At 37.5% G+C, this 15261-nt stretch overlaps 1 protein-coding gene across 1 annotated transcript; it reads left to right on the top strand.

Moving 5' to 3' along the window:
• The first annotated feature begins 10708 nt into the window (after positions 1–10708).
• LOC118854929 (olfactory receptor 8H2-like) lies at positions 10709–15261 on the top strand. The gene is made up of 2 exons (XM_036765110.1): positions 10709–10761; positions 14451–15261. The coding sequence occupies exons 1-2, from the start codon at positions 10709–10711 to the stop codon at positions 15259–15261; spliced, it is 864 nt and encodes a 287-aa protein (XP_036621005.1).

The raw sequence follows: 15261 nt of genomic DNA, 5'->3' as shown, positions 1-15261 counted from the left end.
ATGTTGATATGTGGGCTAGATGCAAATACAGTTAGGTGAATTTAGACTGCTTAAATGACTGAACACAAAGATGTCATTAAAACTTGATGTCAACTTAGAGGGAGGAATTCAGTGGAATACTCCAGAGATTCAACCTTGGACCTGTGATATTTAAAATTTATATTGATGACTTGGATGAATAATTAATGGCATGCTTTTCAAACCTGTAGGAGGCAGGAACCTGGGAATGACAGCTAATATGCTGGGCGGCAGAATCAGATAAATCAGATAACACCCGACAGAGAAATGTAAAGTCTTACACCAGAGTTCAAAAATCACCTTCACAGGTATATGATGCAGGAAGCATAGATGGATAATAGTGAAAAATGATATGAATTTTAGTGGATTTTATGAATCACCCATAAAGTGTGACAGCCTAAGAGGCCGCAAATGCTATCCCAGACTACGTTAAGAGAACCAGGTTTCTTAGAACAAAGGAGATGAGAATTCTGTCTGTCATGTTCTGCTCTGATCACACCACATCTAAAGTGCTGTGTTCAGTTCTGAGCAACCAATTTTAGCAGAGATATTAACAGGTGAACGGGATGGTAAAGACGTTTGAAATCTAGCCATATGAGGAGTAAAGAATCCTAAAGAATACTAAGGGTTAGCTTTCTTCCAATATGTGAAAGATAGTAGAATACAGGTTACATTTTTTTCTACATCACCCCAAGAATTAGAACTAGGAAAATCGATGGAAGTTAGAGAAAGAGAGAGAGACAGAGAGACAGAGACAGAGAGACATTTGGGCTTGCTTTAGGTAAAATCTTCCTGGATTCCCCAGGAGGAACTGGATTTATTCTCTTTAGATATTTTCAAGGTTATGTTAGGTGACTACATGTCCAGAATTTTCACGTATAAGTTGAAGTAAATGTCCTCTGAATTCCCTTTAAATTCTGCGGTTATATAATTCTGTCCTCTGAAAAGGGTGACATCCATAATTCAGATGTTTTTTGAAACTTTTCAAATCCCCATCAACTCCCAAAGCAGCTGAGAGTGGAAGTTTCTAGTTGCTGACTAGATGTGGGGCCGGTGAAAGGGTAAAGAGAAGTAGAGTGCCTGTAAGAAAGGGAGCTCATTGGAATAGGTGTCACTGAAGAGGTAAAACATATTTTGCAAAATCTCTCATCCACAGTTTCTCATAATTTCCTATGTGTAGTTTTTAGAATGTAAAATTCTTTGCAGTAAAAATTAAAATTGACTTTTATGTTCCTTGAGTGTAGCTTAAGAGTGGGAGTGGTGTAATTATTCAGTTACAATTAATCTTGATACTTTCTTTTCCACATCAGAGGGCCTCTTGAAGCTATGCTACTAAGGGCCATCCTGAGAGGAATCAGATGATTGTCAATGACTACATCAGAGTGTGGGAAATGATGCTATTCATTTCTGACAGAGCTAACACTGCTAAACATAACACACTTTGATTTTTCTAAAACCTCACTAAGTTCACAAAGCCTATAGTTTTATCCTGGAGTGAATATTCCTCAAGGTTCATGCCTAAGGATCTCTACTTTCCTTATGCTCTCTATCTCCCTTGGTGATTTCATCTGTTCTCACGGCATCAAGTATCAGCCTTATGTAGGTAACTCACAGTTTGATATTTCTAGCTTCTAAACTCTTCCCAGAGCTACAATGCCACATTTCTTGTTGTCTCATGGGAAAGTCTACCAGCCCCTCTAAATGAATGTATTTGAAAGTGAACCTATAACCTACCTCTCTGATCTGGCCACTTACCAATATCTCTATTTCTGCTGATGACACTGTTGTTTTTCAACTCTCCCAGGCTTGGAATCTTCTTGGACTTTTCCATTTTCTCACCTCACATATTTACTTAGGTGTCATGTTCAGTCATTTGTATCTCCTCAATGTTTCTCCCATATAGTTCCTCCTCTCTGTTTCACCTGAAACTTAATTCTGGCCCTTGTTTCTCCTTACCCAGACTATTGTAGTAATCCTGAACTAATTCTCTTGTACTGATTCTCATTTGCTCTAATACTTCCCCTATATCACTTTTAATAATAATTTTTTAAGCTAATACCATTAGAAGGTAGATGACAATTCAGTCATCTAGGCAAAAATTTCAGTGGTTCCTTGCCGCTAAGTCAATAAAATATAAAATTGTGTTAATTTGCGTTTGAGGGTGCAATCTCCCTGCATTTTACCTGTACTGTCTTCTCAATGTATTTCATGACCTAGATGAACTGAACTACACCTCATCCTTATGTTATTATCATCATTACTACCTCGTCACAATTATAAAAACAGTCTGGTACTGGAAAAATTGAGAAGTATGGATTGTAGAATGGATTACATAAGCAAAAGAAGGAAATGTGTACAAGTCATCTAATTCTTTATAAACACAAGAACACAGAGTGATGAGGTGGGGATTCTTTCACAGTTCACAAGAACTGTGAAAATAAGATAGATATTTGGGAGAAAATGTGTTTAGGCCTGCACCTTACACCATGTATCTCAATAACTTAAAAAAGGATTAAGAAAAAAGAATAGTGTTATTTTTCATACAATTGTAGGGGATACCTATGTAATCAATCAGACATAATAGGTGATATTTTTAGCTAATATTTTAAAAAGCGAATAGACCACCACTCATAAATTTTTTAAATGATATTATACAAATAAAATAAATATAACTGGAATAAAAAGAAAGATAGGACTAAGACATATATTTGCAGTTGAACACAGGAACTGATACAAATTTATAAGAGACATTTTCTAATACATACACATTCAAAATGGAGTTGGACTAGTTTTGGATTATGCAAATAAATTCCTGGATTAGAATCTAACTGTTCTGATAGATCAATTCCAGGAAATGCTAAGCAATCCAGTTCAGATCAAGTACAACTTGTCTGAAATGTCTGAGTAGAATCTTTCTTGGGATTATTAACCAATACCTGATCTCAAAGACTGGTGCTCTTTGATGATTTCTACTTCACTTGGTCACCTCTAGCATGAAGTGGTATGCTTGCCTTGGAGGCTCTGCATAGGGTCATTTCAATTTTTTATGATTTCACTCAGCCTGATTTCATGTTCTTGTTGGATTGAGATGCTGATTTTGAAGAGGAGAATGTCAAATACACAGTCTGACATTATTTCCACTTATTTTTAGGTAATCTCTCACAATCCTCTGGATGGTGTGGAGATGATATATTCTGGATTATTGTCCATCGATGTGGCATTATTCTAAGTTGAAAGAGTATTATAAATAGCTTAATATCAACCCATAGAGGAGTCTTATGTGGCACAATGTAGAATTTTTTCCTAGAGCTTATGCTCCTTGATACGTTTGTCAGTGACTTAGATGAAGACATAGAAGATATGTATATCAAATTTGCACATACTAGAAAAAAGAGGAAGCTATCTAGTCAAGTCAAATCAACAAGTATTCATTAAGCATTTACTCTGTGCCAGACACTGTGTTAACTGCTGGTATACAAAATCAAAAATGGTCTCTGCTCTCACAGAGCTCAGAATGTGGTAGAATAAGTATTTGGAGTTATATAAACTGGCTGAAATGGTACACCAAAATTACCAAAAATAAATATAATATCTTGCATTGTTTCCAAAAATTAATCTAACTTATCATAGTGGAAAAATACATTGTGTAAAGAATGAATATTGACATTAAGGTTGGCTATAAGCTTATAGAACATACTCATGGGAAAATATTGACAGCAATATTTTTGAAAGTTAGTACAGCTGTGTCCCTCAGAAAATATTTTGTCTACTGCCAGCTTGTGTTTCCATGACATCTCACAGCCTCACTTTGGGCAAAATTGTCCTGGTGGTCTCAAGACACAAGGTCTAACCTTAAAACAAGCCTTTCCCAATTTGGATGAACATTGGATTGATATAGCCTATTGATGTTTAAAACACCCAAGCTCAAGTGATATGACATCACATAAAGAAGAATATTATATTATCATACCATCAGTCTCAGCCTCTTATGTAGTAGGGATAACAGGTTCCAACTAATCCTAACTCATACTTTATGGTAAGGTAGGTTGGAGTCAGATTGTGAAGTCAAGTTGCAAGACAGAGAATATGGTATTTAATACCAAAAATCATAAATCCTGTAAGGGAATTATATGGTCAGACCTGGGCCTTAGGAAAATAACCTTCATAGCTGTGAGGGAGAAGAATGGAGATGAGAGAGGTTCTGACATTGTCTTTGTCATCGTGGGCCAGTAACTTAATCTTTCTCTCTTGGCAGAGTTTCCATCACAGATCTTTGACTTACAGATGTGAGGTCCTGTTTATTTTCTATTTAATTTAGTACATATAAATTTAAAGCATCATTTTAATTATTTTGTGGTTTTTTAGAATTATGTAACACTGATTATGTGTAATATGTGATCATATAATACTTACAAAATAGAGTGTGAGAGAGCATGTGCCTAGAAATAAAGACCTGATTTCAAGTCTCACGTCTAACACTAAGTGTGTAGACAAGTTATTTAATCTCCTCGTTCCTCAGGAGTATCTACTAAGTTACATATGAGTTGGAATCACAAAGTCTCTTTTTATTATGATCACCTTTTAATTTAAATTCTGCTTCATACGATGTCATAATTGAAACACCTGCTGTTCTTGAATTTGTGTTCACATCATATTGTTTTAGCATAGCAGCAGCTTATGTAACTTAGCATATCAATAACATCTTGCTTTCAATGTGCTTTTCATGGACATGACACTCATATTTTTATTTGTAATTTCATTTACAACCCACTTTGTATAGTCCTAGTTAGCCTTTTCACATTTAATTCTTATTATTGTCATTGATTTTTCTTTTTTGATGAAATACAGTTTATTATATTCTATAGATTTTTTCCTTTTAAGTGTTGTAGAGGAATTTAGTATTTTTGTTAATATTTGACCTATAGCTATTCTTAAACCTAATGAATCTAAACAGAACAGTATTATTTTATTATGTTCTTAGCTATTGTGCACTTTTACCTGAATTTTGATTGGTGGTGTAGCAAAGATTAGGGTTGTGCTCAGGCATTGACTTCATTGTCCTTAACTTTTGGCCTATCCTTATTATTTTGTCTTAGTTTATAGAAACAATGCCTTATTGTTATTGTCTTTCTTCTCCACAATCATTTTCAACTAATGTTCTAGAACAATGAATGAAAAAAGTAAAAAGGTGAGGACTATTCAGAGCTAAGCATTGATATCACATGGATAGTGAAAGTGTAAGGGTTATGATTAAGGATAAGAGATTCTAGATTCCTTTGTGTGGGCAACAATAAATAGTTTATCATGGAATCTGGGCTCCACAGAGTTGAATATAGCCAGAAAGAAAGTAACGGACTTGATAAGTTGAGGGGGATCGAGTGTCCAGAGATCCCACTAAAAACCAAAAGCCATTTCAGAGGTTAGGGAACATGGAGTAGGAAAGGTGAGAGGAAAGGAATGTGTGCAAACAAAATCTTTGTTCAAACAAAATATGAGATAATCAAAGAAGGTTGGAGGTCCAGGGTGTGGTTCTTTTGGTGAGTAGCCAATGAGGCCTGGTTTAAGATTGATGATGATAGATTGTGGAAAGGAAGAGCTGGTCTTTTAGGAGGTAAGAGAATGAGACAGTAGAGAACAATAGCAGGTATCTGATGATAGCTGGAGGAATGGTTAATGTAGATTCAATGAAGAGAAGTAAAAAAATGTGGCTATTCAAAGGTCTGTCGGGAATATCGGGGAGTAATGAATAGGTTAAAGATTAGGTTATAGTGCAAATTGTGTGATAGCTTTGAAAAAGTGAATTTTTTCAGAGGAAAGGTTTACACTTGGCTCTTAAATTTCATTCAATAGTTCAATTTACAAGTGTCTACTGCTTGTGGAATGAGGTGCCGATGGAGATAAAAAACTTATATAAGACATATTCCTTGCCTTAACAAGCTTATAGCAAGAAATTCACACACAGAGAGAAACTCTGGTATTTAAAAAATGCTAAGTACATTTGAGGTAATGATTGAGTAGTCTTTTGAGGTCTGAAGGACCAAGGTTGCTATCATATGGGGAGATTAGGGAAAATTTCTTGGATGAGATAGTATTTAAGCTATACTTTAAAGGATGGGTGGAAGGGAGAGGACATTCCAGGCATAGAATATCAAGGAGTAGAAGAATACAGGATGTCTTTGAGGGTAAGACAGGAGTTTAATTTGACTTTTGTATATGATGCATAGAAAAGAGTAGTACAGTGCAAATTAGGGGTAGCTCCAAATTGTGGAGGGTCTTGAATGCTTGACAAAAGAGTTTTAATTTTACTTGTTAGGCAATAAGAAACAACTGAAGATTTTTAGCCTGGAGAAGAGCCCTAAATTTTCATGTTTGTTTTAATTCTTGAGTGACCTATGTATTAAAAAGAATTTTCTCAGATTCCATTGTTCTTTTTGTTTGTTGATTATGAAAAAGGATTTGACTTGGTAGAACTAAATGCTTGGTAGAACCACATATTTACATGATTCAAACTAAGACTGTTCAACAACCCTTGCATGACAAACATGATGAGAGGCATAAAATATACAGATTATGCTTGCTAAAGGTGTTCACATATGTGATAGATAAGATCCAATACGGAGTACAAGTAAAAGAGAGATTCTTTGTGCATGGTGAGGTCCTCCAGATGCACCTAACCATGAATGATATTGTGCTGATTAAATCAACCAGAACATTGCAAGATATCTTGGAAGAGATCTGTAATCTAGCCACATAGTAAAGATCAACACAGCCCAACCATCCACACAGTAAAGATCAAGTGTATGAGAAACATTTATTGCCTAGAGTTCAACATGCATTTGGATGGATAACCTATAGAAAACTTACTATCATGATGGGTATCTGCTGGTTGGTTGTTGTCCTTCATACTCGAAAAGAACCAAAATGACATCACTATGTCAATGCCATAGTGACATAGTGACATCACTAGTCAAGTTTCAGTGTGTTCAGCTGTGGCTGATCAGACTGATACAAGTTCAGAACATTCAACCACAGATCAGGCACAAATATCCTGTGTGACCATTTGGGGTGGATTCTCTAAATTTGTGTATCTTGTGCTTATTCTGAGCTATTTCACTTCTGCTTTGTTCATAGAGCACAGGACCTTCTCTGATGTGGGCACACCATGCTGAGCAGTCCTGTGCCAGCATCACTCATGTCACACAATCATTTCCAAAGTTCTTCAGAGAGACCTTGAGAGTGTTCTTGTATTGCTTCTTCTGACCACCATATGAACACATGTCCTGTGTGAGTTCTCCATAAAATAGTCTTTTTGGCAAGTATACATTTTGTATTCGAACAACATGGCCAGCCCATTGGAGTTGCTCTCTCTAAAGCAGAGTTCGAATGCTTGGCAGTTTAGTTCAAGAAAGGACCTCAATGTCTGATACCTTATCCTGCCACTTGATCTTCAGAATCTTCCTAAAACAATTCAAATGGAAGTGATTCAGTTTCCTGGCATGGTGCTGGTATATTGTCCATGTTTCACAGTTATACAATAATGAGGTCAGCACAGCAGCTCTGTAGACCTTAAGTTTGGTAGTCAGTCTTTTCTCTCCCATAAGTTCCTTTGGAGCCTCCCAAACATTGAGCTAGTTCTGGCAATGTGTGTGTCAACCTCTTTATCAATGTGTACATCTCTGCAAAATACACTACCAAGGTAAATTAACTTATCCACAGCATTCAAAACTTCTCCATTTGCTGTAACCAATGGTTTCATGTATGGATGGTCTGGTGGTGACTGATGGAGCACCTGTGTTTTCTTGGCATTAATTGTTAGGCCAAAATTGGTGCAAGCAGCAGCAAATCAATCCATACTTTGTTGCATCTCAGCTTCAGAGGCTGCATTGAGTGCACAATCATCTGCAAACAGAAAATCATGCACCAATATTCCATCCAGTTTGGTCTTGGCTTGTAGCCTTTTCAAGTTGAAGAATTTACCATCAGTGTGGTAGCTGACCTTAAGGCCGTGTTTGTCCTCATTAAAAGCATTTGACAACGTGACTGAAAATATCATGCTAAAAAGCATGAGAGCAAGCAAACAGCCTTGTTTCACTCCATCGGTGACTGGGAAAGCACACCTGGGCAAATATGCCATCATGAAATTGACATACAATACTGATGAACTTCTCTGGGCAACCAAATTTTGACATAATTTTCCATAAGCCCTCATGACTGACAGTATCAAAGGCCTCAGTCAGATCGATGAACATTGTGTACAGACCTCTGTTCTGCTCCTGGCATTTCTCCTGGAGTTGTCAGGCAGCAAACACCGTATTGACCATTCCTCAGCCCTTTTTGAAGCCACACTGGCTCTCAGGTAGATGACCATCTTTCTGGTGAAGGATCAGCCTATTAAGGACAATAGAGGTATTCTTGAACTCCTGAGGGATAACTTCCTCTTGTCATATAACCTGCAAAATTTCAGTCAGCTTTGCATGAGCAATGGACACCCTACTTTGTGAATCTCAGCTGGAATAGAATCGGCACCAGGTGCTTTGCCACACAAAAGGAACCTAATGGCATTCAAAACCTCTTCTTCAGTTGGAACTTCAGGTAGGAAGGGATTGACTTCAACCTGAGGCATATGATCAATGGCCTCAGTATTGATTGATGATGGTCTGTTGAGAACACTATAGAAATGCTCAGCCCATCTCTCTAGGATCATGTCCTTATCACTAATCAATGTGGCTCCATCAGCACCGAGTAGTTGAGATACATCATAGGCCTTTGGCCATAAATAGCTTTCAGTGGATCATAAAAGTGCTTTGTATTGTTACTATCAGCATAAAACTGAATTTTCTCAGCCTTTTTACTGAGTCAGGAATCCTGCATCTCTCTAAGATTTGCTTGTGCTTAATTTTGATGGAATGAAATGTTGCTTCTTAGAGATGGATGAACTATCCTGTTAGTCAACCCTGTGGAGTTATCATTTTTCATTTAGCAGCTTCTGAATTTCTCCATCATTTTCATCATATCAGTCTTGATGTTTGTGAATGTTCTGATCCACATGAACAAATCCAGTGCTATACATCAAATCTCTGAAAGCTGCCCACTCCTTTTCTACTCCACTTTGCCAACTATGTGTTGGCTCAACTTTCCCTCCAAGTTAGCAACATACTGTTCCCACTCAGATGAAGAGTTCTAATCTGTTGACATTAATTCTTCTGGTAGTCATTTTGCCTTGAGGATGTTGCTTTTGTTGAATGCGAATATTTAGCTTGGAGAGGATAAGTCCATGATCAGTCCAGCACTCTGCACCATACATTGCCTTTGTCACTCTCACATCCTGTCTTTCTCTTCTCTTTGCAATCACATAGTCCAATAAATGCCAATTTTGCTGAAAGGGTACATCCACAAAGTTTTATTGTGTTTAGGTATATGGAAGACAGTGTTGGTAATGAGGTCATGAGATGCACAAGTCTTCGGTAGTAAGTGACCATTGCTGTTTCCAATTCCATTCCTCCCTAGGACTCCATGCCAAGTCTGGTCATCTAAGCCTACTCTAGCATTAAAGTAACCCAGAATTATAAGCTTGTCCTCTTTTGGCACATTGATGATAAGGGTCTCTGGGTCTTCATAAAATTTTTCTTTGACTTCATCAGAGTTCATCATGGTGGAACATAGGCATTGATGATGGTGGCATGATGTTTTCCCTCAAGTGGCAATCACATTTTCATGAGCCTGTTGTTCACTCCTTTTAGTAGGTACATAAGCTTGTTGACTAGATTAGTTTTGATTACAAAGCCTACCCTGGCTTCACATGCTCCCCTTCCCTGCAGCCAGTCCATCTAGCTCCAACTTCAGTAAACTGGCCTTCATTTTCCAGCCTTATTTCTCTCAGGGCTGCTATTTGGATGCAATACGTCTCTTAAGAAAAGCTGTTCATCTTTCAGGTCTACTGGATTTTGTGTTGTCTATAAGTGTGTTTGCATTCCATGTGCCAATGATGAGTGGTATCCCATTTGCAGAAATTTTTGTACATTTCTTGTGTGTTTTGACCACAGAGTGGGATTCCCACCTACCCCAGTAATCAGGCCAGGGTTGGGTAAGCAGACAATTTTAGGGCACCTTTTTGAGCCCCTTTCTCACACCAGGAGTTGAGCAGTGTGATCCTTAAAAGGCTGCTCAGACAACCAGAGGGGTGCCAAAATCCACTGATACTTCCAGTGGTAAAAAACAACCCTATGGCCTGGGCTGCCTGTGTATAGCATTGTGACTACAGCTCCCAGTGTATCTGCACCTGCTGCTTCATCATTTGCCTTTTGCTACAGGACTATATATAGGTAAAATGGCATAGGTGATATCTTTTGATTCGTGGGTAAATTGGATTTAAGTGAGGCAGAGTTGCGTGAAGTCGTCAGCCTTACTCTCTCCTCCAGAGTCATCACAGTCCAGTGGCATGACAGAATCAAAATGACTGGTGATGGCTCAAGATGTGGTGAATGACCTTGGCATATTCAATGTTTATCCAAGCTCTAAGCACCCCGCAGTGCCTGCTTCAGCTGCCTTCATGGCCGTTGGAACAAATTGTTCTCATCTGCCCATTCCACCAGAGGAAGTCTTTACATGCTTGGGGTAGACACCCCCCCAACTCACCAATGGACTTGAGACCCCTCAGTTACCCTCAACCTGGTTTAGTCCATGTGCCAAAATGGTTTATCAGGGTGTGGCTGCTGCACATGCTACAGCTTCTTGGAGCCACGGGTGAGACTTAGGTGAAACAGGTGGACACTAAAGATGAAAAGCAGACCTAAAAAGGGCTCAGCAGCCTTCACATCAGAGGTGCTAGTCTTCCTTGAATACACCCTACATCCTGGGTATCTGCTACTGGCAGTACTAACAGACAATCAGTTAGATACAGAACTGAACATGAGGAAAATAGAGTGGACAGCTTTTAGGAAACTGCAAAGCTCCTTTACTGACTTCAGACTTTCCATGAAAGTAAGGACCCACCTTTATTAATACCAACATGCTACTGATATTACTATATGGAAACAAGACATGGAACACAAACATCTCTGAAAAAAATTAAACGAATATCACATAGAGGCCAAAAGAGAGGTACATGGTGTGTGTGAGTAAGACAAATGAGGAGCTATAAAGAAGAACAGGAATAAACTATGTCATCACAGAATTATTTGATAGACAGGGGAAACTTATCATAGGTGACATGGTGAGAGCAAAGTCTGATAAGCATTCCACTGGTACCTTCAGTGTGTTGGGAGAAAGAGAGGAAGGCTTTCAGCACTTTGGGTTGGTCTCCTGTGATAAATATTAGAGATAGACTTGGACAGGAGTCACTAAGGGTGGGCAGCCATGGATATCCATTTAGACCTGTATCATTGGATGGAATTTTTGAATGAGTGAAATTGCAGATACATTGAGTAAAGCCAAGTATTTGTAATATCTGTGATCATCCTTCTTAATGTGTGTCCAGGTATGTGATTTCATTGGTGTGAATGAACTCCTGGTGTGGAAACTCCTTCTATCAATGCAAAGAAGCTAATCATCTATAATGTATGATCTTAGAAAGTAGCACTGAGAAGTTAAATGAGTGGCTCATGACTTCATTACCAATGTGTATCATGGGCACCACTTAGGCCCAGGTTTTCTTGATTCCAAAGGAGGCTGTCTACTCTGCTTCAGCATGTTGCCTCTCTTTTATTTTTTCATAAAATCTATTTCTTATAGGTTTTTAGTAATTAACATTTAGATAACAGTAATACATTTTAAAAACCTGCATTGCATAGCATATATGTGTGTATGTTTATAGGTACACATATTTCAGATTTAGAGATATAATTATCACATAGTATTATAGATTCAGAGCTGGATGGGGCCTCAGAGGCTATCTATTCCAAGCCAATTTTACAGAGGGGGCCGTGAGTTTATGTGAATTGCCCGAGGTCATTCAGATAGTAAGTTGCAGAGCTGGGACTCAGAATTTTTATACTATGAATTATATCAGACATGGTATTATAGGAAGGCATATTCACAGAAGTAGCCCAAGTAGACTTAAACTCAATCAGACCCAGATCAAAACATCTTGTTGCAAATTGGGGCATATTTATTATTGATACTGTTGATATAATTCCTTTCAATTCATTTGAAATTTGTTTAACCTAAAATTAGACTTGGTCTTGGATTAGGAAGGCTTTTGGTAGCTTACTATAATAGTTCCCTAGGGAATAGGGTAGTATTTGCTGATAGTAAACCTGTATGTGCACCTTGAGTTTTAACATTAGCTTAGAGATTTAACATCTATATTTTAGCTATCAAATGAAGTATAGACACTAGCATAAAACCCTGTGGATTAATGAGTAAAACACAACAAAACAAAACAAAAACTTTGCCCCTTGTTTCATTCCAAAGCCCCCCCCCCGAAATGAGACTGACAGAACATCTAAGTCAAGGGTAATGCTGTTCCCCAGGTAGTGTATGTTAGAGACTCTTGAGTTTTACCAGAAATAACAAGGGAAGGGAACACTCATTAACAAGGGAACAACTCATTAATTCTTAACATTATATATTCAAACAACTGAATATAAATACTGGAGCAATACAGTTTTTTGGAGGGGGTCCTGAAGCTGCCTATCTCTTTTTAATACAACACAATTGATAATTTTGATGCCATTTCTGAAATCATTATCATTTGCCTTATGGGCAATTGGTAAGTAGTTTACTGATTTTGTAGCAAATCCTGTAAGCAAAAGGGGAGAGGGATTTAACCAGTAAGTTTTCATTTGGAAATTTTAAAAGGATGTGGAAATTTACTTACTTTGCCAATTAGAAGTTTAAATAGTATCAAGGAAAGCATAAGATACTGTGGGAGTAGTGACGGTGAGATTCAGTGGCAGTGGCAAATTATTGTTTCATTTCCATAGGAAACTCCAAACAGTGAATTAGAGAAATGTTAAAAAGCTTTCAAACTGTGGGTTTTTTCACTTGCACAATTTGGTGGAGATTCCATTTGCAGAACAATTATAAACGAATCAAGTTGTTATTTCATATCCTTGATTTACATGGTATGACCTATCCTTCCCCCTTTAAACATTCAGAAAGATTGACTCAATTTTTATATTATCCATTGAGTTAAATGCCTCATATAATTAGTTTCACTTTACAGTACAGAATGATTTTTTTCTCCTAGACATTTTTGGTAGAATGGAAATTGGACTTTTGAATTTTTTTCCTTTACTTAACAAAAAGCAATATTTTACATTTATCTTTAGATGAATCACTTGTGGAAGACCTGAATAGCTGACTTAAAATGGTAGGTTACTAGCAAGTATACAAAACAAATGAAAATGGTGGGAAAATTAGAATGAAAGATTATGAAAATGGTTGGAAAGTGAGTTTATAATGATATACCTGAGCTGAAAAAAGAAAGATCATCCACTCCATGTTCACGTGATTTCAATTTACCGAAAGAACTCTGAGCATAGTAACTATAACCAGAAGAGGTTCTTAGTGAATGTTTTTTAATTAATAATTGTCACTTATATTATGATTTTTGGTTTGCAAAGCAATTTACATAAATAATCACATTTGATCATCACAACAATCCTGCGAGGTAGATGTTTATTATTACCATTTATATATGAGATCACTGACACTCCAAGTAATTAATTTTCTTAGCAATGGTCATACAGCTATAATGAATATCTGAGAGATACTATGATGCCAGCTCCTGGCTCCAAATCCAGCATTTTCCTTAATACATCATTCTGCCTCTTCAATAAATCATGGGATGTATAATCAATGGAGCCAAATCTATCATTTCTCAGGAAACCTTAATTCCTAGAAATCACATCATTATTCCCAATTAAAAAACCTGAAAAGGACCTAGAGAATGTTGTAGGGATCAAGTAGTATAAATGTTCAATACTTTGTATTATTTAGTATTGGTGTTCTCCTTTTAAAAGTATGCAGAAAGTGTCCCACTTCCTTCTTACTTGAATATATTTCTTAGAATACTTAATTATGCCATTAAACACATCATCAAAATTTTCTCATCTCAAAGTTTACAAGAAATTTCAAAAATCGACCTAGTAACAAATTGTGAAAACTTTGGAGACAGTTTAAGGATTAGTACTGAGTAGAAGGCCTACCAACAGTGATGAACACAAGTGATGGGGAAAAGCAGGCCATGTAAGATATGACAAAGAAAAGAGACTCCAATAGGACAGCTTTCAGCTTGCAGAGGGGAGGTGTATTTTCAGAGCTCTTTGGAAATGTTAAAAAAAATGAGAACAAAGATTCTAAGTACAGTCCCTCAAATCTGTTGCCTGAAAACAAAATTGAAATGTAGGGCAGCTCACTGCGAATACTAAGCCAAATTGCTCCGGCTGGGAACTTTTTCCTCATTTTGTCTTGTTTCCATATGTTTTCAGAGGAGAAAAGTCAAAGAATGAAATGGCTGGAGAAAATCAGAGCCCAACCTTAGAGTTCCTGCTCCAAGAGTTCCTGTTGGATGGAGAACAAGAAGTTCTCTTTTTGTTGTTCTATGCCATAATTCTTATGAGAGAATTGGGTCCAATCTTGCAGCTATGCCAGTATATCCCCTGTGTTCAGCACTGTTTCCTCAGCTCTAGCTTTTATGTGGATCTCTGCTATTTCTCCCAAATACTTTCTACTTTGGCACTGAGCTGGGCGGCCGTTAAGTTTGTTCATAGGTATTTCCCAAGTGCTTCCAGTCCCACTGAACAGTTTTCCCAGGTATCGATGATTTATGACCCTCATGTATCTGTCTGTCAACCTCTTTGCTACTATTCATTAATTATGTCCAAGAGAGCCTGCAGTCACCTGGCAATGCCCTTTTTTGCCCATGGTTTTCTCAGCACAATAATATACTCTGTTTCAACTTCTCAGTTATTTTTCTTTGACTCCAATATCCTCCATGTCTTGTCTTGCCCTGACCCAAAGATACTCACCCTAGCCTCTTTGGACACTTGCCCTCAAGGAAATCAGCTATTTATTATTGGGACAGTGAGTTTTGCCAGCTCTCTCCTGACTGTCCTCATCTCCTTTGTTTGTATCCTGACTGTCTTCTTCAAGATCCTGTCCTCCAAAAGGAGGTTCAAAGCTTTCTCTAGCTGTGTCTCTCACCTCTCACTCGCCTCTTTATTCTGTGAGACTTCCTTCTTTGAGTGGGTAATACAGTTCATTTCAACCTCTCCTCTGAATTGTGATCAAATTGAATGA

The sequence above is a fragment of the Trichosurus vulpecula genome, chromosome 6 (assembly GCF_011100635.1).
Source record: "Trichosurus vulpecula isolate mTriVul1 chromosome 6, mTriVul1.pri, whole genome shotgun sequence".
NCBI classification, from domain to species: domain Eukaryota; kingdom Metazoa; phylum Chordata; class Mammalia; order Diprotodontia; family Phalangeridae; genus Trichosurus; species Trichosurus vulpecula.
The sequence above is the reverse complement of the archived record's forward strand: the minus strand, read 5'-3'. Positions and strand labels throughout refer to the sequence as shown.